At 36.9% G+C, this 24,080-nt stretch overlaps 1 protein-coding gene across 3 annotated transcripts in view; it reads right to left on the minus strand.

Moving 5' to 3' along the window:
• LOC141363104 (dedicator of cytokinesis protein 3-like) overlaps positions 1–24,080 on the minus strand; it is a 200,840-nt gene that overhangs the window by 102,500 nt on the left and 74,260 nt on the right. For all 3 annotated transcript variants that reach the window (XM_073865640.1, XM_073865642.1, XM_073865641.1), the window contains exons 4-5: positions 19,570–19,625; positions 15,924–16,020 (exon numbers count right to left, since the gene is read on the minus strand). In XM_073865640.1, coding sequence (XP_073721741.1) covers positions 15,924–16,020; positions 19,570–19,625 — 153 coding nt within the window. The remainder of the gene's footprint in view (positions 1–15,923; positions 16,021–19,569; positions 19,626–24,080) is intronic.

Here is a 24,080-nt window from a genome sequence, read left to right on the forward strand (position 1 = left end):
TAACGATATGCGTGCCCCACGATTAATTAATGACAATCGTCGCGATTAATGTGCAAAGACCAAGCACAAAGCAGACGGTCTAGAATCAAGCAATGTGTTTGTTATATGCAGAGTCAGGTAAACGGAGTGTTTCTTTGCAAGCGCAGTCTGTGTTATGGTAGAAATACGTTAGCATCACAAGATTTACAGTCATTTTTGAACAAACATAATGGCAAAGCAACAAGAAGAAAGTGCAGAAATATGTATGTTTAATTCCCAAAGGATATTTCGGATTTGAGGAAAGTGATGTTGATCAGGTAAGTTACGAGTCTTGTGCAAACTGTGCTCCTGTTCCGTCCAAACGTGAAATATCAAGAGTTTCAAAAGCTGAAGACACAAGCCGCAAACAATAAAAAAATCCCCGACATCCACGACACAAACAACAATAACGGATCGCGTATCATGTAAGTTAGCCAAGGATATTTCCAATAAGCACCGTGAGCAGCAGGTTTAAAAAAATTATTGCCACATAAAAGACATATCATAGGCATTTTTTATTCAAAAATGTTTTGTTTTTATTTCAGTTTAATTCTAATTTGATATAAATATATATTAGAGCCCTGCATTTCAGCCTTTTTACGCCCCTCGGGTCGCGTTTCGGATCAATTTTAACATCACAGGCCTCTGGATTTATTAGGCTTCTCCACCTTTTTATATTTTAATTTAATTAAAAGAAACATTGAGACATTGATAAATTGTAAAAGAAAGACATTTAACCTGCACGAGTCCACTACGCACATTAACATGCACCTGTTGCAACAGTGTTTAGCGTCTCCGCCAGCAGCAGGACATTCAGCGCATCGGGGAATATGGAGAACTGAATTAAAACCTTAAATACTGCCCATAATCTATAAAAGACTGATGCATAGCGAATGTGTAAGGTAAGGCAACCTGCATGTTAATTTCGTTTCATGTTTATTTCGTTTTGCTTTGATTCATTATTTTTCTGCAGCTTGTCGCGCCTGCGAGCAACAGAGCTCCGCTTTTTTAAAAATAGTGTGTTGATAATAAACATTTAAACTAACATTGTTATATGCTGAAAATGTATATTTTATATAGATGTTATTGTAGGCAAGTGAAGTGGTGATTTGAGAGGCCCATTTGATCAAACAAGTCGTCAACATGACGTTAGCTGTCGGACACCGTTTGGTCATTATCAAAAACCTTAATTTAACAAACAAAAAAGGGTCTAAAATAAATAAAAGATAATATATAATATAAGATTTTATAATTTTGACAGTTAAAACTGAACTGCTTTAATTGCTGCAATAGTACAGCTGTAAGGAATCTGTGTGTAAGGAGTTATTTTGGTTATTTATGCGGATTTCTTTTGCAAAATCTATGCGGAATTTTGCGGAATTATTTTAAATGTTTTAAAAGAGAATGGGAGCTGTGGATATTACAAAACAATAAAATATTTTATAATATAGGCCTATAAAATGTATATAATATTTTATACATGGCTGTAAAGTGTAATAAAAATACTGAAGTAAATAAAAGTTCTTCACTAAAATAATGATCGTATTTTTAATCGTGATCAAAAGTTTGAGCAAAACAATCGTGATCATCATTTTTCCTGTAATCGTGCAGCCCTACTCTGTAAGTAACTTGAAATGTTGTGGTTCAAACAGAGATGGCGCTACAAAGGCTATTTTTAATAGTATAAAATTGTAAGGATCTTTCAAACTTATTTTAACGGACAAATCTTGAACTTTATTTTGGTACACCCCTGTAAAGGGTGTTCAAGGGTTTTTCTCCTCCTAGGAGTTTTCCCACAGGTTTTTTCTCCTAGGATTTTTTTTTCATTCCATGGAGAGTCAGCCAACATTGGCTTAACTTAGCACTTTCCTGTATACGTTACATTATTACTACGCTCGCTTGTACGGTTTATTCTTAGACACTGTATTCTGTTTCTTATATTATCTATCGATCTATCTGTTTTCCCTTACATCTATTCATGTAAAGCTGCTTTGAAACAATTAACAATTGTGAAAAGCGCTATATAAATAAAATTGAATTAAAGTTAAATTTTCTTGTTTAAAGCATATATCAAACAAAATTTTGGTTCAAAAAGAAAGATTTAAGCATGTAGGAGAAACGAAGACCCTGTAATTCGCAGTGCAGATGGTGTCAAGACCATCACTGAGTTGTTTCTGACTGTGTGCGTCAATGTTGTTTATTTCAACAGATCATGTCTAAAGTAACACTTCTCAAATAAGTGATCTTGACCCGCCAGAGTCAGTTTTATGTCAAAAGGAATTGCAATTAAATGAATATAGCTGCAAGCAGCGATGCCGGGGTCAAGCTGAAAAGGGCACAGAATGAAGTATTGGTTGATGACCATCATGATTTAAGATTTAAGAAGTTTTCAGTAGATTAAGGCAAATATAGCCATTTTTCAAATCTTGAGTGCTGTGTAGAAACAATGGGTTTTGCCTCAGGTCATGTTTGTGATGACACCAACCAAATTTAATATACATATGATTAAGCAATGTTGAGATATAGCCTCAAATGACTTGACCACTAGGGGGCACTGCACTAAAACAATAGATGGTGCCTCAGGTCACGATTGTGAAGACACCCACCAAATTTGGTGTACGTACGATTAAGCAATGTGGAGATATAGCCTCAAATGACTTGACCACTAGGGGGCACTGCATCGAAACAATAGATGGTTCCTCAGGTCATGATTGTGATGACATCCACCAAATTTGATATACATACGATTAAGCAATGTTGAGATATAGCCTCAAATGACTTGACCACTAGGAGGCACTGCACCGATACAATAGATAGTGCATCAGGTCATGATTGTGATGACACCCACCAAATTTGGTGTACATATGATTAAGCAATGTGGAGATATGGCCTCAAATGACTTGACCACTAGGTGGCACTGCACCGAAACAATAGATGATGCCTTGGGTCATGATTCTGATGACACCCACAAAATTTGATATACATATGATTATGCAATGTTGAAATATAGCCTCAAATGACTTGACCACTGGGGGCACTGCACCGAAACAATATGGTGCCTCAGGTCATGATTGTGATGACAAATCCAAATTTGGTGTACATATGATAAAGTGATCTGGAGATAAAGCCTCAAAACTCTTAACCAGTAGGGGCACTGAAAAGTTTACAAGGGCTTTCAAAAAATGTCACTGATGAACTAGGTGGTGCTGTAACAAAACATTCCATACAACTTTCCAAGTTGTGAAACATTCACCTATTCATACAGTGTCAGCCACACAAGAGCCATCCAGCTCATCAGGAGCATTTGGGCTTAGATGTCTCACTCATGGACACCTCATCATTTGGTCAGGTGGAGGTGGGGTTTGAACCATCAACCTTCCGATTTGTGGACAACCTACACTAACCACTGAACCACTGCCAATACACACATCAATGTGCAAAACCTTTGCGAAGATATAGCCTCAAATCCATTTTCGTGCTCGCCATTATATTTGTTGATGTGCTATACAACAACTGACAAAAACTTTTTCTCTAGAGTCTAGATTGTGTGTACCAAATCCAAGCCAATCAAACAAACCCTGTAGGAGGAGTTTTGAAAAAGTTGGTATGCTTTGTTATTGAAAATGGCAGACAGAAAACGTTTTGATATCATTTGACTCGGCATGCCTCAAGGAATCTAACAATAGCACTTTCATGAATTTAGACTCAATTTTGCAGTAGTTATAAGCAAAAAAAAAAATCACTTTTCAATGACTGTTATGACATATAACTCATAGACATCTTGACACTTGGTCAGGTGGAGCTGGGGTTTGAACCACCAACCTTCCGATTTGTAGACAACCACCACTAACCCCTGAACCACTGAACCACTGCTGATATGCAAAACTTTTGCAAAGATATGGCCGCAAATCCATTGCGGCATGCTCATCAACATGCTCAAACTAGGTGGCGCTGTACCGAAACTGTGCACGCACCCTCAGGTCATGACTGCCATCAAAACTACCAAATCTCATGTGAATATGTTTAACTTTGGCGAAGATACTGCCTCAAATCCGTTTGCTCCCACTCTGCGTAAAATTTGTTGACGCGGTGTACGGAAACGGATTGGCGAATCGACACGAATTCCATAACTTTTTGCCATGAGAGTCTCTAGATTCTACACACCCATTCTTTACGCAAATTGGACAAAAGCTCTAGGACGAGTTCGAAAAAGTAGGTTTTACAAACAATTGAAAATATCAAAATAATTAGCATGACGGAAATGATGTCATATGGTGCAATCGAATTGGCATGAGCCAAGGAATCAGAAGAAACAAGAATTGCGTTTCTATGACGTACGGGTCAGCAGTTATAACCAAAAATGTAAGTGAAAATTTGGACTGTTGGTGGCGCTATCGGGTTTGACATAGACACTCCAAATTTGGTGTGGGGACTATTTGGAATGTCCTCTTTGAGTGTGCCAAATTTCATAACTTTCCTACAAAAAAAGTTAAAATTCAAAATGGCCGACCCCCAAAATGGCCGACCGAAAACCTTTTGGTATCGTTTGACTCGGCATGCCTCAAGGAATCTAACAATAGCACTTTTATAATTTTAGACTCAAGTTTGCAGTAGTTATAAGCAAAAATAGCCATTTTTCAAATCTCGTGAACACTAGGTGGCGCTGTGACGAAACTGGGCACGGACCCTCAGGTCGTGACTGCCATAAAAACTACCAAGTTTCGTATGAATACGCTTAACTTTGGTGAAGATACAGCCTCAAATCCGTTTTTTCGCGCTCTACGTAAAATTCATTGACGCGTTATACGGTAACGGATTGGTGAATCAACACGAATTCCATAACTTTTTGCCATGAGTGTCTATAGATCCTACACACACATTCTTTAAGCAAATTGGACAAAAGCTCTAGGACGAGTTCGAAAAAGTAGGTTTTACAAACAATTCAAAATATCGAAATAATTAGCATAACGGAAATGACGTCATATGGTGCAATCGAATCGGCATGAGCCAAGGAATCAGAAGAAACAAGAATTGCGTTTCTATGACGTACGGGTCAGCAGTTATAACCAAAAATGTAAGTGAAAATTTGGACTGTTGGTGGCGCTATTGGGTTTGACATAGACACTCCAAATTTGGTGTGGTGACTATTTGGAATGTCCTCTATGAGTGTGCCAAATTTCATAACTTTCCTACGTACGGTTCTATGGGCTGCCATAGACGCAATGGCGGAAGAAGAAGAATAATAGATAATAAATATAGCTGCAAGCAGCAATGCCGGGGTCAAGCCGAAAAGGGCACAAAAGGATGTAAAATTGAGATTGGATAAGCAAATTGAAGACCCTAGGTAAACCTAATAATTTTAGATGAAAAAACAAAAAAGTTATTAACAAAAATAATCTAAGTTCTTGTCTACTGCAATCGTCCTTCTGTTATTGACAATCAGGGAACATTAGAGCACTGAAGGACATGCGAGTGGTGTTTGCAGTGGCAAAACATGGGTCACGTCATGTTATAACAAGTTTAATTAGTCAAAAGAGACCATCCCCGTGTCTCTACGATGTTCTGATTCAGAGATATAGCTTTTGCAAAAACGGTTGATAAGGTATTCTCAATGGTTGCTAGGGAGTGAATTGGCAACCACCAGTGATTATAGTCAAAGCCATGAAAGGAATAACCCATGATGACTCATGGTTTTAGATGTGTTGTTGCAGTAGTTTTAGGCAAAAATACCATATTCTATCTCAAAACCAGTAGGTGGCGCAATGAAAAAATTGTGCATGCAACATCAGGTCATGATTGTGTTACATCTAGCTAGTTTTATGACTATACACTTTAGTTTAGTTAAGAAACAGTTGTATGACCATAAGGCTGGCTTGTTATCAAAGGTTTTGTTCAATTATAAGGCCATCTAGTGGTGCAAGCATACAATTTTTTTGTGTGGTCTCAGAATGTGCTCATGCATCAGCGTATCAAATCTGGTGTAAAAATCTCATTTTGTTGCAGAGTTATAACCATTTATGTGTAAAAAACACCAAATTTAAAGGTAATTTTTCGTTTTTTGCAATTTTCGGCCATTTCTGATGGAAATTTTAATATAACGCCAATAGAACTTTTTGTTCAGAAGGTAAGGTTAGTTTCTTCCTATGGTGTGTTCGAGTCGATCGGAAAAACGCTCGCGGAGATATTCACGCGTATTTTTTAAGCGCTATTTTGCTGCGCAGGGTTAACCGTAAGGCGAATTCTGGCATGTTTGGTATCGTTGGACTCAGCAACTATTCAGAACTCCAAAGAAACAAGTCCCGTGAAAATATGTCAATCGGAGCCAAAGTTATAGGCGTGTAAAGCATAAGTCTGACCACTAGGTGGCGCTGTGACGAAACTCTGCATGCACCCGTAGTTCCTGACTGGCATCACAAGTACCAAGTATCGTGTCAATAGGCTTAAGTTTGCCGAAGATACAGCCTCAAATCCGTTTTTTTGCGCTCTACGTAAAATTCGTTGACGCGGTTTACAGAAACGGATCGACGAATTGACATGAATTCCATAACTTTTTGCCGTGAGGGTCTGTAGATGCTACATACCCATTTTCGTGGAAATCGGGCTAAAGCTCTAGGACGAGTTCGCAAAAGTAGGTTTTACGAATAATTCAAAATGGCGGAAAAATTTTCATGACGGAAAATGACGTCATAGGGTCCAGTCGAATCGTCTTGAGCCAAGGAATCAGATGAAACAAGAATTTAATTTCTAGGACGTATGGGTCAGAAGTTATAAGCAAAAACGTAAGTGCAACTTTGGACTGTTGGTGGCGCTAGCGGGTTAGACATAGAGACTCCAAATTTGCTATGGGGACACATTGGACTGTCCTTTATCAGTGTGCCAAATTTCATAACTTTCCTACGTACGGTTCTATGGGCTGCCATAGACCGCAATGGCGGAAGAAGAAGAATAACTAATAATAATAAGAAAACTAACAGATACAATAGGGGTCTTCGCCCATTCTGGGCTTGACCCCTAATAATAATAATAATAATAATAAGAAAACTAACAATCCCAATAGGGGTCTCGCCCATTCTGGGCTTGACCCCTAATAACAAAACCAGGCCTACGGCGAGCTCGCAAAGGCGCTAACAAGATCTGTAGTGTTTCTTCAGAAAATTCAATCTGTTTAGCATCTGGCTTGTTTCAACGCTCTGTCATGCTGGCCACAAGTCACATCATAATGATCATACACACGAGATAAGCACAAAACTCTGGGTTTTCTTTAAGCCTGAGTTGAAGGCATCAATTAATGAACCATAAGGATGATTGGTATTGGTTATATTAAAAATATTAGTTGACACGATTTTACAAAACTTTTTTGAGTCAACTGATATTTTAAAGTTGAATTAAATCAAAAACATTATTTCATTTTAATTGGGTTTTATTGTAAGGGCAGTTGGGTCTTATTGGGACAAATTTTGAGTTTTAAGTTGACTTTGTTTTTATTGAGTGTTGACTTGACTATTTAATTTGTTAATAAAGTTATTTTACTACCATCATGCACAAATTTCCCATCATTACTTGTGGCACTTATTTATGTTCATTGGTCGTTTTGTTGTACTGATGATAAAAAAAGCTTATTGCGCACATTTAATATATTCAAATAAGTTTTCAACGTGCATCAAAGCCACTAACTTGAATTTTTTCTTAATTCATTAAGATTTTTATCTTAATTTAAACAGACAGGTGCTATTGCGCTTATAAAAAGCTCTCTTTTGACGCTTGACCTCTATGAGAAGGTTTTTAGTGATGGAAATACGTTGTGAGTCGCCTTTAACGCACCAACACATTCGGAGACATTTTGACCTCCGCAGTATAACTTCCTCTTCACTTGAAAAATAAAGCTGAAACAAGGTGGAGGTGGTGTGGACAGATCAAGTCAGTGTGTGAATCCCGGCTGAACGTGTCACAACCTGGCACCAGGTTCTGCCCTGGGCAAACACATTTCACCAACAATTTTGTACCAGTTAAATTTTGGAGGTACAAAAAAGTTGACTGTACCTTTAAAGGTACATAATAGATCCTTAAAGAAGACATATCATGAAAATCTGACTTTTTGTTGTGCTAGTGCTATAATTGGGAAATGAAAAAAATTATAGAAAATGTAAAAAAATCAACCCAGTAACTTAGTTTTGGTAAACCATTCTCCGCAAGCATGTGAGAAAATAGGTCTTTAAAATTTGGCTCCCCTTGTGATGTCAGAAGGGGATAATACCGCCCCTTAATATGCATTATCCAACCATGGAACTGCCATTTAGTGCAGAGATCAGCTCATTTGCATTTTACCCCGTTAATTGGCGCTGTCCTGTGAGCGGGACACCTAGGTTTATTTCAATATTTTCTATGTAAATGTTAATCTATCACGACAAACTATATATTGTTGGAAAGGTCTAAGAATGTAGTTTTCATATTTCAAAACCTTTTAGCAGTAATAATAATGCAGTAACTGTAATTTATTCATTTGTGACACAAGTATGCAGCAAACCTCAAAGCAAACCAGCACAAACCTCAGTTTTTTGACAATTTTATGTATTAAAAATTATACTATATTGCATTTTTATTTATTACAAATAAATGTAAACTGCTTTAAAAAAAAAAAAATTCACCTCCAGACACTTCCCTAAAAAACGTTGAAGTGTCTTCTTTAAACCAAAAATTACCAAAATTAAAACCAAAATTAGGCTTCTAGACCAAAAAAAAAAAAAAAAAGCCAGAGTTATATTAATTTAAAGGTGTATATCACCTTTTCACCAACCCCCCACTCAAAAAGGGCTGCGCCAGTTAAAGGGTTAAAGGACTCACCCAAAAACAGCACATTTTTGCTCACACCTACAAAGTGGAAATTTTAACTCTTTCCTTGCCATTGACAAAATTATTATCTTGTCAAATAATAGAAACATTAGCATGAAAAAACATGTTCCTAATGAGTTTTTATGGTTATCTGTATAACCGTGATTATCCACTAGATGGCGCTCTTACCCAATTTATGAAAAAGCTGAAGCAAAAACGCTATTTACTAATTTTAAACTCGGTGCATGTTTTAATAATCGTTCTGAATCTGATCTCTAACAAAATTCCTTCACAGAAATGCAATTATTTCAGCTTTTTGCTAAGAAAAATTTATTTTTAAAGAAAATATCCATATTTAAGAGTTTATAAGCAGAGAAAAAATAAAGATAGGACAAAACGTTTTTTTCCCGTTTTGTTTGTTTGAAAGCAGAGGGTCTGTTATTTAATTTGATATATTTGTATGTTTTTATATTTTTAAGAAAATTTTCCTGGAAGGCATTTTGTGAAACTTTTGTAAAAATTACAAAAAATGCTGGTGGGCAACTTTTCAAAAAAAAAAAAAAAAGGCTGGTGGGGAATGAGTTAAATGAATATTTGATTTCATGTCAAATTAAAGTGCTTTTAAATATAATAAGCGAGTTGATTTGCAAACTACATTTAACGTTTACAAAAACCAATCCTTCTGTTGCTCTTTATAGCTAGCAGAATAAATCAAATGTGAGCTGAAGATCATACAAGATTGAAACACGGACGTGACAGAAGGTGCGAGGAAGACGAGGTTTTTTAAGGTGGTGACCGCTGGAGCGATATGAGTGACAGTTAACAAGGATGAAGCGACAGTGTGACACAAAGTTTCATCATTTTGACGGAATCAAAATAAAAAAACGTTCACACATGTGCTCCTAACGTCTTTGTTGGTTTGCCCCGCAGGCAACATCGCAGACGGGGGTCGGACCAAAGGGGTCTTGACGTGTGCGTGTGTAAAAGACAGCAATGGTAAAATCCCAATTTCACTTGGTTCAGAGCAAGACTTCATAATATATAAGACAAACAAATCAAAGCAAAAGTCAGTCCCTTACAAAAATTAATCACCGTTTTGTTAACCCAAAAAAACATGGCTACTATAGTTAAACCATGGTAACAATAACATAACCTTAATATAAACCATGTTTTTATGTGGGCAAATCTGCTTGCACGGTTTAGTTAGTTTTAAAGTATTGCAGAGATTTAGAGCGGCACTGACAGCTGTTTTCTTCCGCACGGGTAAAGATCATTTACTGTATGGATGACACACTGACCAATCGCTTACGCTACAAAACAATATGTCAAAGAACAAGGTCTCCAAAAAGAGATGTCAGCACATTTCATAATACGTTGGCTTGCACTTCAGTTGAACGATATAAGGTACTAAAGTGGATGTTGGTCAATAAGAACATTGCAGAAAATAAAAAGTGTGCTTTACAAGCTGTTTCCAGATTGCACTATTATCAGTCTGGTGTCTTTGATCACATTTGTATGACCGTCACTGAGAGCAAATAAGCAGTGACTTGTAACAAATGTTTCAATGATGCTGAAACAAATGGCCCAAAGAGATCAGATCTGGTAATGAGCAACTGATGTCATGAACAGATAATCTAACCATATGGGTAAGTTATGTAGTAATCATAACATTACATGGTTGGCATAATAACAGTCTGTCATTTTAACTGCCTTTTAACCACACAAAAATGCTGATTTTTGGCTTGGGGCATCTGTACGCTATAAGTTGAAAACATTGTTTTATATATGGTCTGTATATAAAATGTAAAAATGTTAGATCATCTATTATCTATATATACACTCACCTAAAGGATTATTAGGAACACCTGTTCAATTTTTCATTAATGCAATTATCTAATCAACCAATCACATGGCAGTTGCTTCAATGCATTTAGGGGTGTGGTCCTGGTCAAGACAATCTTCTGAACTCCAAACTGAATGTCAGAATGGGAAAGAAAGGTGATTTAAGCAATTTTGAGCGTGGTATAGTTGTTGGTGCCAGACGGGCCGGTCTGAGTATTTCACAATCTGCTCAGTTACTGAGATTTTCACACACAACCATTTCTAGGGTTTACAAAGAATGGTGTGAAAAGGGCAAAACATCCAGTATGTGGCAGTCCTGTGGGCGAAAATGCCTTGTTGATGCTAGAGGTCAGAGGAGAATGAGCCGACTGATTCAAGCTGATAGAAGAGCAACTTTGACTGAAATAACCACTCGTTACAACCGAGGTATGCAGCAAAGCATTTGTGAAGCCACAACACGCACAACCTTGAGGCGGATGGGCTACAACAGCAGAAGACCCCACCGGGTACCACTCATCTCCACTACAAATAGGAAAAAGAGGCTACAATATGCACCAAAATTGGACAGTTGAAGACTGGAAAAATGTTGCCCGGTCTGATGAGTCTCGATTTCTGTTGAGACATTCAGATAGTAGAGTCAGAATTTGGCGTAAACAGAATGAGAACATGGATCCATCATGCCTTGTTACCACTGTGCAGGCTGGTGGTGGTGTTGTAATGGTGTAGGGGATGTTTTCTTGGCACTTTAGGCCCCTTAGTGCCAATTGGGCATCGTTTAAATGCCACGGCCTACCTGAGCATTGTTTCTGACCATGTCCATCTCTTTATGACCACCATGTACTCATCCTCTGATGGCTACTTCCAGCAGGATAATGCACCATGTCACAAAGCTCGAATCATTTCAAATTGGATTCTTGATCATGACAATGAGTTCACTGCACTAAAATGGCCCCCACAGACACCAGATCTCAACCCAATAGAGCATCTTTGGGATGTGGTGGAACGGGAGCTTCGTGACCTGGATGTGCATCCCACAAATCTCCATCAACTGCAAGATGCTATCCTATCAATATGGGCCAACATTTCTAAAGAATGCTTTCAACACCTTGTTGAATCAATGCCACGTAGAATTAAGGCAGTTCTGAAGGCAAAAGGGGGTCAAACACAGTATTAGTATGGTGTTCCTAATAATCCTTTAGGTGAGTGTACAGTATCAGGGGTCTCCAACCTTTTTGAGAGCAAGGGCTACCACAATGGATAAAACTTCTAAAACATCCGGAGGGCTACTTTTTCATATAGTCTACACAAAACCTTTTTATTTTACTTGTTGATATTTTAAGCAATGTTAAAACATGTTAACTTGCAAAATCAACAACAAAATACATGACAAATAAACCTGTATTAACACAACAACTACAATATTGTAATACTGTAGTACAGTACAGAATTATAATAATATTAACAATAATAATAAGAGCAACATTATATAATCACTTCTTAGTAATTTGGATAACAACTTATGTAAGAAAACCATGTCAAATATACACACTCAAAACCAGCCAAAACTAACCACCACACATAATAATATTAAATCTACATGCTGAATCCCCAACAATCTGCCAAACAAACCACGGCCAAACAGCAAATCTAAAAAACATTGTTCATTAATGAATCAAATAATTGTATCACCCACACTGGCTTTTGATAAGTGCCAGCTTTGGTTGGAGTCCCAGAAACATTTGAGTTCCTAAAAGAGATGGTTTGTAAAAAGCCATTACAACAACCGTTTCCACGTGACCGGCTGCTTGACGTGTCCACGTCTCTCTAACCTGAGCCGTGAAGCATGAATTTCCACTATCTGCCCGGCTGAAGCCTCGTGCCTCTTTCTGTTCCCTTTCTTATGCAACACTGTTAGACTTAATTGAAATTTCTACAGTTACTTACAACAAAATGCCCAGTAAAATACCATCATTTTCTTTTCCACTTCATTACTGTAATATGCATTGCATTATGGGTTTTAACATTTAATTTACAGTGATTTACTGTATGCGGTATACTGCTGTAAAACAACAGCAGTAGTGCTACTGTAGTTGAATAAAACAGTGTTATAAAAGCATATAAAATGGAAAAATAAAATATATCTATGAAATGAAATACATTTTATTTGTTATGCTTTTAGCAGTGAAGCAAATTTCAAAATGTGAATTGTTTTTCAGCAGTGTAAATAATTTATTGAGAATTGTAGATAGAAACAAGAAAGGGATTATGGATAAATACTTGACCGTCAGATTTAAATTTGACCTCAAGACTTCAAAACACTAGTGGCGCCAAGATTTCACTTCTTCAGAGTATTAGGAGTGAATCTGTGGCACTGTGGTAGTGTTACTGACCTACGACATGGGCGAACCGGCTTCGATTCCCCTTCAAGGCAATATATTTTTTTAAACTAGGTTACAGTAAGGGAATCATACTGTAAAATGGAAATGCTGTAAAGGCATCATACTGTAAAAAACATGAACGATTATGGTATTGTAATGGGGCAGTTACAGTAACTCAGTTACCGTATATATACAATAAAAAGTCTAACAGTGAACCTTAAATCGACACGAAATAGTGATCCTCGCCTCAGCTGGCCACCATCTTACCATAATTTAGGAGTCCTGTTGGAATTCTGGATGTGTTAAAATGTGTCCAAAAAATGGTCCCTAGCTGTCACTGGAGTGGTACCCATTGATAGAATACACCATAAAAAGTGTTCATATTACAGTAATATTACACTTTTATAAATATAAAAAACAATAATTATCTTTGTTCAGTCAAGAAGAAATTAAGTTTTTGGAGGAAAACATTCCAGAATTTTTCTCAATTTAATAAACTTTACTGGACCTCAGTTTACAGTTTAAATGCAGTTTAAAATTGGCATTTCAACACAGCTTCAAAGGGCTCTAAATGATCCCAAACGATGCATAAAGGTCTTATCTAGCAAAACGATTGACATTTTCGGCAAGAAAAATAAATAAATATGCACTTTTAACCAAAACTTTTTGTCTTGCACTAGCCGTGTGATGCACCAGCCTGACCTTACGTATAACGTAATTACATCGAAAGGTCACACATGACGTATGCGAACCTACAGCTCCAGTGTGGAGAAAGAGGACCGTTCTGACGTTGTTGTATGTAAAATTATACCAATTAATGTCTTGGTGTCAGTTTATTGTTTAAATCAGGGGTCTCCAACACGCCGCTCGCGAGCTACTGGTTTCGGATTCATTTTTGATAAAACGAAAATACAGTCGTCGTCACAGGTTCAATGGGTTATCATCTTATATTTAAACATCAAATGTCAAGAGATACCAGAGAGCCATACGTGTCATACATGCACATCCATATTATGAATCCAAAAGCAGTAAATACTCTATGTTTGGATCATCTTTCTAAATCTGATCTTTAATAATTGATTTTTTTATTCAAAATGTGGTATTTTTGGACGAATCCTACAAGAGGTGATAAAAAAGTATAAAGACAACATGACAGTTTTTTTTTGTTTGTTGTTGTAGGATGTGTTCTTTCATTTGATGTATCGTATGTTTATGTTTAAAGAAAAGCATTTTCTGGAAGGTATTACAATTTTGTGAAAAATAAAAAAAAATGCTTACACTGGCAACTTTAAAAAAAAAGGCTGGCAGGAAAGAGTTCAAATCACAGTGAGTTAATAGACCGGTGTCTATTAACTCACTAATTTAGGTATAACGTGACACAAGTAGCTCTCGACCACTTTTATTTTTTAGAAAGTAGCTCTCCAATGAAAAAAGGTTGGAGACCCCTGCTTTAAATGGTCCGCAAGTGTGCGTTTCACATATGTAATATCAAACATATTAAAAATAGTGCATTACAAAAGGTGCTGCCCCAGTGCCTCTCTTCTTTACCATTTTTCTGACAGTGACTTATTAATGACGTGTTGTGTGTATACTTTTCAGTATAATTTAAAAAATATGTGAGTTATGAAGAATTTATGGATTTTTCCTCATGCAAAACGTCTCAGGTTACGTATGTAACCTCTGTTTCCTGAGAAGGGAACCAGACGCTGTGTCTCATTTGCTATACTCCCCATACCTGTACACCCGCTTCGGCATATGTGAGTTAAAGTCAGCGTTTCTTTTCTTCCTATTTATGCTCTCTGGCTTCCGCCTATGGCGTCACACCGAACAATTGGTCGAATTTTATATAAATACATAGACGCGTCCCGCTGCAGGCGTTCCCAAAGCGGCAGCTTTCTGACGCAGCGTGGAGTTCCTTTGAAACGAGACTGGTCTCCATGATGCTAGGATTCCAAGGTGTTGCTATGTGGTTACTAGGGTGTTTTAAGTGGTTGATTAAAACCCTCCTATATTTTCAAACTTAATATACTTAATATATACAATTATGATGTCATGAATGACAATTCAAGATGTAAATAGGCCATTACACAAACTAGCGAATGTGTACAAATATCAGAGCAAAAGACGGCAAAGTGAGATGATCATGTGAGAAACAGAGTCACCACAGCTGTGAAAAGTCACAAAAGCAGTACAATGATATAAACAATGACGTAAAATCTAAGGCAGTAAAGTCATGGATGCCAAAGGCTGACACGGTTTCCTCAACACAGGAGAAAAACAGACAGAGCGAGTTGCATTGTCATTTTTATACTAATGCTTGGTAATCCCTCATTACAGGCGTACATAAAAGTCGCTGTCAGAGTTCATTTTAAGTCTTTTGTATAATGAAGGCCAAATCATTCAATGTATTCCACACAGGTTCTCCTGCTTTATAATTATCTTCATGTGATATTTCTTAGGTAACTTAAAAGGGGTCTTTGATATTCAAGATGATTAAGTTGAGAAAAGCTTTTGAAATTTGAGTACAAAGGAAGAGCACATGAAGGCCTTCTGAGTGTGGGCGACAAAATACAATCTCATAAAGCATTTAATATAGTAATATTTCTTACAGATTAATAATTGCTTGTCAATGATTCAAGTTTAAAGACAAAAATTGTAAAACCAAATGTTTTTGTCTCCTAGTTTTCTGTTGGGTTGATGAACAACTATCTCAGCTCAGGATCCACTACCCTCGAGTCCTAAAGCCACTGTAATCCAGTCTACTGACTGATATGAATTTTTGTAGTCGTCTGACCGCAACCATTCCCCGCACTTCAGCCGAGATAACGGAGAAGTTGATGATCAGATAGGACTTACCACATACAACTGTTTCCACAGAACAGACCATTCCTGTAGGGTTGAGGTGACTTCTGTCACAATGGGGTCTTCCAGAGGGACCACCGTCTCATATTGGCTGTAGGAAAACACACGGATCACAGTTTAGCATGATTGATTGCAATAAAAACCTTAAATGTAGTAAAAAAAACAGGGTTGTGTTAATGTTAACTAAAACTATTAAAAGCATGTCTGTGAATAGACTTGAGAAATGTTGCCTTAGCAATAAACTGATAAAGTTGAAAAGGTGCCAATATGACTAACGTACATGTAGGCATTTAGAAGACACTTTTATTTAGCGACTTAGGAAAGTGAGAAAAAACTGTAAAACGATTAAAAAAAATAACCAAAACTAAAATAAATTAAACTTTGGGGTCATAGACAGAGTTTTGCATTTGTGTATGGGGGGCACCTGTCGGGGACTTTAATACTTTAAGATTAGCGAGAGAGTGCAGCTTTATGGTTTTTAAATATTGTTTAAATAAATTAAAACTATTTTAGCCTTAAGTTACTCAGCATACCCCTTAAAATATTAAGATTAGACAAATAAAATATTAATTCTCATTAGTAGCTCAGGCTTTAATTATAATTGGCTCTGGTTTGGGGGGCTATGCCCCCCCTGTCCCCCCAAACTCCACCAATGACTATCGTACAGTAATTATATCAGTACTTTGAGATATCACATTACCATACTGTATCTCTTACTGTAAGTTACTATATTTTTACTGTTTTACGTTCAAATTTCATCCTAACTTCCTGTTTCAACAGTAATAGGTCAACACAGGAAATAAAATAGCATTTGTCAACCATTTAAAGGCCTTTAACAGTGTACCCCGAGCTATTATCTGTAAACCAATGGCATTATATTCTCCTTTAATTGCTGCTTCATCTTCCTGCTGTCTCTTTAGGTTTTACTGTCAATTTATCTTCAGCATTCTGTTGCACCTTCAGTCCACCGGTGTCCTTCCCTTGCCCTTCTCTGACACACTTTCAAAACAGATTCATCTCTTTGTTCTGCATTATCATCACATGAGTCCAACGATTCCTCTAAAGAGACTTTTTCCCTCTACTAAAGGAAATTTGAAATGTTGATGCTATAATTTGATCAATGCACATGTGCGGGAGATTGACAAGGCAAAGTTCATGTGATTTATTGGCTAAAATTGAGCACTGAAATGTGTCTCTCTGAAATCATAGTTGTGACATCACAACTTCTGTATAAGCACAATAATGCACATTATAACCGCCAAAATAATGTTGCTGTATTAAGACATTTTTGAAGGAGCACTGTTACTTATTTCACATGCGAAAGTAATAGCCAATCAAAACTATGGGAATTTGCATATATTAAAAGTGAAGTAAACAAAGTACAGTTGTAAAAATCATGTTAATTTTTTATTTATAAAGTGTGGTTATAGCATTTTATAATATTATAGAATTCATAATATTTACACTAAGATATAATATTTATTATTGCATATACAGCGGGGGGGGGGGGGGGGGGGGGTTAATATTTGACACATCAGCATTTGTATCAGTAAGGGGATATCTATGTGTGCTATTGGCACAAAATTTCCACTAGATGTAGCCATCAAGCCAAATATTGAATTAATACAAAGAAATCAGAGCATTTAAGTGTACAAGTTGAGTCATAATAAATAAAGTGAAATGACACAAAGAATAAGCCCCAATCCCCTTACCCCTTAGTTTTGCACGTTCACATGAGGGTAAGGGCCGATTGGGATAGCCCTTACTCTCACGTTAACGTGCAAAACTAATGGGTAGGGGTAAGGGGAAGGGGTAAGACAGAAAAATGGGATTGGGCCTAAGTATTGAAAACATGTTTAATACTTTGTAGAAAAGCCTTTGTTGGTGATTACAGCTTCTAGACTCCTCTTGTATGGAGAGACCAGTCGTCTGCATTGCTCAGGAGTGATTCTGGCCCATTCTTCCACACAAATGGTCTTTAAATCTTGAAGGTTCCCTAGACCTCCTTTATAAACTTTGATCTTCAGTTCTCTTACTGGGCCATCCAAGCAACTTGATTGTCTTTCTTTGAAACCACTTCATTGTTTCCTTGGCCTTGTGTTTGGGATCATTGTCTAGCTGAAATGTCCACCCTCTTTTCATTTCAGCTTTCTGGTAGATGGCAGCAGATTTTTATCCAGAATGTCCCGGTACATTTCTCCATTCATCCTGCCTTCAATAATATGAAGTCTGCCCTTGCTGAAAAGCACCCCCAAACTTAACTTTCTTTCTCAACACTGACAGATTTCAGGTGATCTCCTGGCTTTCTATGCCATTTTGCACCTTGTTCTCTTCATGTGTTCAATAGTTATTCCCTGTGTCATTTCACTTTATTTATTATGACTCAACTTGTATACTTAAATGTTCTGATTTCTTTGTATGAATTCAATATTTGGCTTGATGGCTACATCTAGTGGAAATTTTGTGTCAATAGCCCACTTAGAAATCCCCTTACTTATATATATATATATATATATATATATATATATATATATATATATATATATATATATATATATATATATATATATATATATATATATATATATATATATATGATTTTATTTCTGAAATCCATTTAATTTAGATGTATTTATTCTTTTAATATTGCACTAAAATGCTATTGCAGTTTGACTTGTAAGAAGCCGGATGCTAACAAGTTTGTGTAGCTTCAAACTGCTGAACAAGACTCCTGGGATCTGCTCGCACACAAAAAGCTGAACGTATGCATGTGTGTGTTGTGGGAAGACTGTGAAGATCTACATGCAGTGCCATGCACGAACACCTTCGAGAAACCTTGGAAGACATCAAAAGCTTAAACAAACACTTGGAAGTGTGGGCTGACAGCGTCGCAGTTTTCCGGTGTGAGATCCCTGTGGGACCGACAACACAGAGTTCCTGGCTGTTACGAAACACGCTTACACTGTAGGAGCTGAATTGGGAGTTGTCATGCCTTATACATATCAACATTCAACAATTGTATTCAAATAAATAAATGAATCTGGATGCCTAGGGGTCATTTAATTGTAATCTGAGTTTTAAAATGATAAATACAGGGTCAACTGTGGTGTAGCTCTGTCATTGCCATAGATTTGTACAAAATGGATTATTATATTCATGTTTTCTAAGATTACGTGCATGGATGGATGATGTGTATGGTACGGTCCCTAGATTTTGGAAATTCATGCTGAAGTATAAGTGTGCCCCAACACAAAGAGAGAAATACTATGTAGAGGTACCAAAAGATATGTATTATAATCTAAAAATATTCAATAACAGAGTATGATAATCGGTCCAGCCATAAACAAGTGTGATGTTATATGCACAACACTCAAAAGTAAGACGAATCACTTTGTTGTTGTCCTTGCTTTTGGATAAAAGCATCTGCTAAATGGCTAAATGTACAAAGCACAATATCTGTAGCTCAAGCCATAAATAAGAGTCAAGAGTTCATTGCTTCCAAAATCTCAGAAGACATTAGACGACACTGAGTGGAAAAAAAATGAATACATAAAATGTCCATTTCTCTTCTATGTGTTTGTTTAAACCCATTGTTCAACAGCTTGGAAAAATTCAGTTTAAAAAGTATAAAATTTCCTACCCCCTGTTGGTGACGACGGCCTTCTTTAAGTGGACGTAGCAGGCCGGGAAGATTCCCTGTGGAGCGAAAGGAAAGAACATTAGATCTCTGCTCCTGCAACTACAAGCTAGTGTTTCAATGAAGAAAGGAAGACTATGAGCGTTTCTGTAATTGCCACCGATCGGAAGTGATTCCTGTGACCTTGCTAGACGCACATCGTGTCATAATCTTTCCTGGATTTTGCTTAAGGCAGAACCGTTTGGAGAGCCAAGAACCAGGAATTCTACTGAACTCAATTTGACGTGTCAATGCTCGTGGTCTTCTGGATTGGAGAACTTTCTCATTTTGGACTGGTTGGAGTTGGCCAGGATCAATGTCAAGTGTGCAGTTAGCGTGAGAGTTGACTGAATAACTTTTGTGACTAAACCATCAGTGGCAACTTTCAGGTTGTCAACTGTAAAAAAAAAACAGATTTGTTGGTTCAACTTAAAGAAGTCAAATTTTGAGTTTATACTTAAAAATATTAGTTGATTAATATTGTGTAAAATTGTTGGTCAACTGATAATTTTAGGTTGAATAACCTTAAATTTTAAGGCAACCAAATAACTTACTTTCTTAAAGGTATAGCGGAAGATTTTCGTTTTCCGGGTGGATCACCTCTGTTATTGGTCATCCCAGATGTCAATCATTCTGATTATATGTTGACATATAACCGTCGTACGTGCTCGCCTCTCGGTTCGCTTTCTGCACATGCGCACTTTCACGTGTATGTGTGTTGTGCTACGGTTTCAACCATTCATTGAAGCTCATTGAAGTGTTTTTTTTTCAAAATGTCTGAGGGTCGCAAGAGAAAAAGTGTCTACGAATTGTATGACAAGAAGAGAAAGGACTATAAAGAAAGAAACAAGACCAGAATGTTTATGGGAGACTATTTCACACGCTGGCTGCTGGTGTGAGCTAAAAGGACAGGTTGGGCTTCCCACACGAAGTTTCTACTGGAAAGGTACATTTTGTCATGCTATTTGGAGAAATCCATTTAAAATCACTGCTAGTAAAGTTGATGTAAGTTATGATTAGCGATGCTAGCCCTGGCACGAGTCACGAACCGCACAGACACGGTAAACATGCCGACAGCAACTTGTAAACAGAGCGAATAGAAGAACTAGGCTCCTGCATGCTCTCTCTCTCTCTCTCTCTCTCTCTCTCTCTCTCGTGCACGCGTTTAACAGGCGTTCCCTCTCGGGAGGAGGTAGAGAGTTTCGTGTGCATTTTTTAAAAATTACGGAGGGGCGGTTCTTTTAAATAATTCGGGAAAATCTTCCGCTATACCTTTAAGTTGAACCAACTTTTGTATAGTACTTTGTAAGTAGAAATGGGGGGCGGCATTTAAAAAAAATTTTGGTGTACCGGAAAGGCCATGGATTCAAGTCCCTTGGTGAGGTAACAAACACGCAGATACATATTGATTAAATGCACTTCAATTCAATTCAATTCAATTTTATTTATATAGCGCTTTTCACAATACTTAATTGTTTCAAAGCAGCTTTACATTAATAGAAGCAGTAAAAGCACAGAAAAACCACAGATAGCACAACATAATACATGATAGCATAAGCAGTCAAATTTGCTGCGGCTATGACTCGACATTATAAGCGAGCGTATTACTAATGTAACGTCTAGAAGAGGAAGCTAAGTTAAGCCCAAGAAGGCAGCCTCCCCGGGGTAAAAAAACCCCTAGGAGAAAAAAAACCCCTAGGAGGAAAAAAACCCCTAGGAGGAAAAAAACCCCTAGGAGAAAAAAAAACCCCTAGGAGGAAAAAAACCCCGGGCTGTTTAGCTGAGGAAATAAAAAAAAGTCCTAGGAGGGAAAAACCCTTGGGAGATATATATGTATATACACACTTCTAAGTCACTTTGATGTATAAATGTAAGCTTATTATAACAATATACTGTAATTTCCTATCACATAGCCCCTTCTTATACCAACCCCATAAAACATAACAGACTTAAAGCAGTCTGAGAACTTTGTGTTTAGAAGTTTGGACATCATAATAATGACGTGATGCGTGTTCGACAGATTTTGGTCTGAAAAAATTGGATGTAATTTCATATTTCTATGTCTATTTCTCTTAGGAGTTTCCCGAACAGGGTTTAAATTAAACTAGGCCTTAGTTATATTACAAACAAAAACCAACAAATACTCGTGTGAACCCTTGGGACAAAACAATGACACCGATATATTTTAAGATATGTCAGTACAAGTGTTTTTTTTTATTATGGCAGCTCAAACATACATTTTAGTTTGGGACTAAGATAAGCCCAGTCCTGGCAACTGCCCCTTAACTCTTTCCCCGCCATTGACAGTTTTTCCGGCAATCCGCATTTCCGCTATTATCCACCATGTGGCGCTCTTACCCAACTTATTAAACCCAGAAGGCAAACAACAAGAATCTGATCTCTAACAAAAATGCAATTATCTCAGCTTTTGCTCAAACATTTTTATTTTTGAAAAACCTACCCATATTTGAGAGGTGAAGATAAGAAGATAAGATGTAATGTTTTTTTTCAATGCAGAGGGTCTGATATTTTTATTTGATATATTTAATGTGTATATATTTAAAGAAGAACATTTTCTGGAAGGCATTAAACTTTTGTGAAAATCATAAAAAATGCTGACGCTGGCGTGGCAACTTTTTTTAATAACGCTGGCGGGGAAAGAGTTAAAGTTTAAATATGTAAGTGAAGCAGCAGCAATAAATGAAGAGCAATTGATGCACATTTAGTGTGTAAAAACATTTTGCTTCATAAACCAGGTGAATGATTTTTTTACCAGGAAATTATTCATTTTACTGAGTCTACTGAAAAGAAACGTTTTACACAACAAAGAAAATTCATTTCAGCAAACTGCCAAATGGCGCAAAACTACAATTTGCGTTTAAAAGAGATCAATGTCAAGCTTTATAAAATGTAATTATCACGTCAGAAGTTGCTTTAAAAGAATGAATGAAATGGACGACAAGAACATGATGGCCAAACATCCCAGCTGAAGAATCCAGATGGTGAAGGTTCTTGCCACGTCCAGTTGTTGCTTAATTGTCTTGACTTTCAAAAGGTCAGATTCGTTAGTTATCCAGGACAACAAATGCTCTCGAACAAACTTCCATCTGTTTGGGGGAGATTCCATATGCACAGATGACAGGTCAGCATATGTTATTATTCATGAGATGGGCGGTCTCCTCCTAATCGCCGTATTTAAATCAATTATAATATTTAAAGAGCCAAGAACTTTGAAGAGCCAATTGGTATCACCCTTGGTGATGTTAATAGTGTATCAAGACATTACAGTCAAGGTTGTGCTATAAACTATATAAACATTTTTTTTAAATATAATTTAAATAATAAACATTCATTTGTTAATGCAGTATTGTGTAAATTATAAACAATTTATCTGGGTAAGTCATTATTTTTTTATTCATGTGCCCTCCTAAACTTCAATCAAAATCTGAAAATGTACTTCCGCCCACTTGTGGCGATCATCCTCTGATGATGTCAGCTAGACGGCTTGGGCGGGAGCATCCGTTAACTCCGCCCCCTCCAACTGATGCTAGTTCCATTTCTGAATGAAACGCCTACTTTTTTATATCCAATCAAAGCGCAGTGAAAAAAACCCAAGCCACATCCCTATTCCAAGTGGTACTGTTTCACCCGGACCTAACAAAGATTTCCTTCCTTTGGATCCAAGGTGTCTAATGGGCATTTAACAGAAAGGTCACACAATACTCTAGCATAGGCCTATAATAACAATAGTCCCCATACAAGCGCATTAATAATACATAGTTTTGCATATAAAAGTTATTCCCAGAAGTAGCTCTTTCCTTCATTATGTGGGACGCACAGCAACTATTTGTTTGCTTGAAGATTTCTAATAGAACATAGATACTTTCTTAATAAACGTCTCTTTTCTTATTGTGCATGATACAACACGCTGCTTATTCAATGACAAAACTCTTGAAATATTTAATCAAAATGTAATAACTTTTTGCCTACTCCTCTCTTTTGCTGAATGTAACCAAGGCCACTAAATGGGAAAAATATTTTTTATTGCATTGCATAAAGAGTCAGATAGAGGATTTTCCTCCTAAATATCTCATCAGAATCACGACCACATCGCATTCTGCTGCCTGATGCATAGAGGATGATGCAAAACAACATTTGTTTTCCACGTGTATGCATAACAACAGAGAAGACGAGCGATGTTTATCGTTTTTGTATCTATAAATGTTTTAAGAAGGGTTTATTGTCCTGTAATGTAAAAACTATACTTAAAATGCAGCTTTGCTTAAACATTATTGTTTATTATAACCTGTATAGTACTGTACATCTCCCTATCTGGTGCTATGTTTACATGACATACACTTGCACTTAAAGGGACAGTTTACCCCAAAATAAAAAATCTGTCCCTCAAGCTGCTTCAAATCTGTATAAATTACATGTATGTTTTTTTGCTGAAGATATCTTGGGCAATGTCTGTA

Source organism: Misgurnus anguillicaudatus, unplaced genomic scaffold, assembly GCF_027580225.2.
Source record: "Misgurnus anguillicaudatus unplaced genomic scaffold, ASM2758022v2 HiC_scaffold_32, whole genome shotgun sequence".
Classification (NCBI taxonomy): Eukaryota; Metazoa; Chordata; class Actinopteri; order Cypriniformes; family Cobitidae; genus Misgurnus; species Misgurnus anguillicaudatus.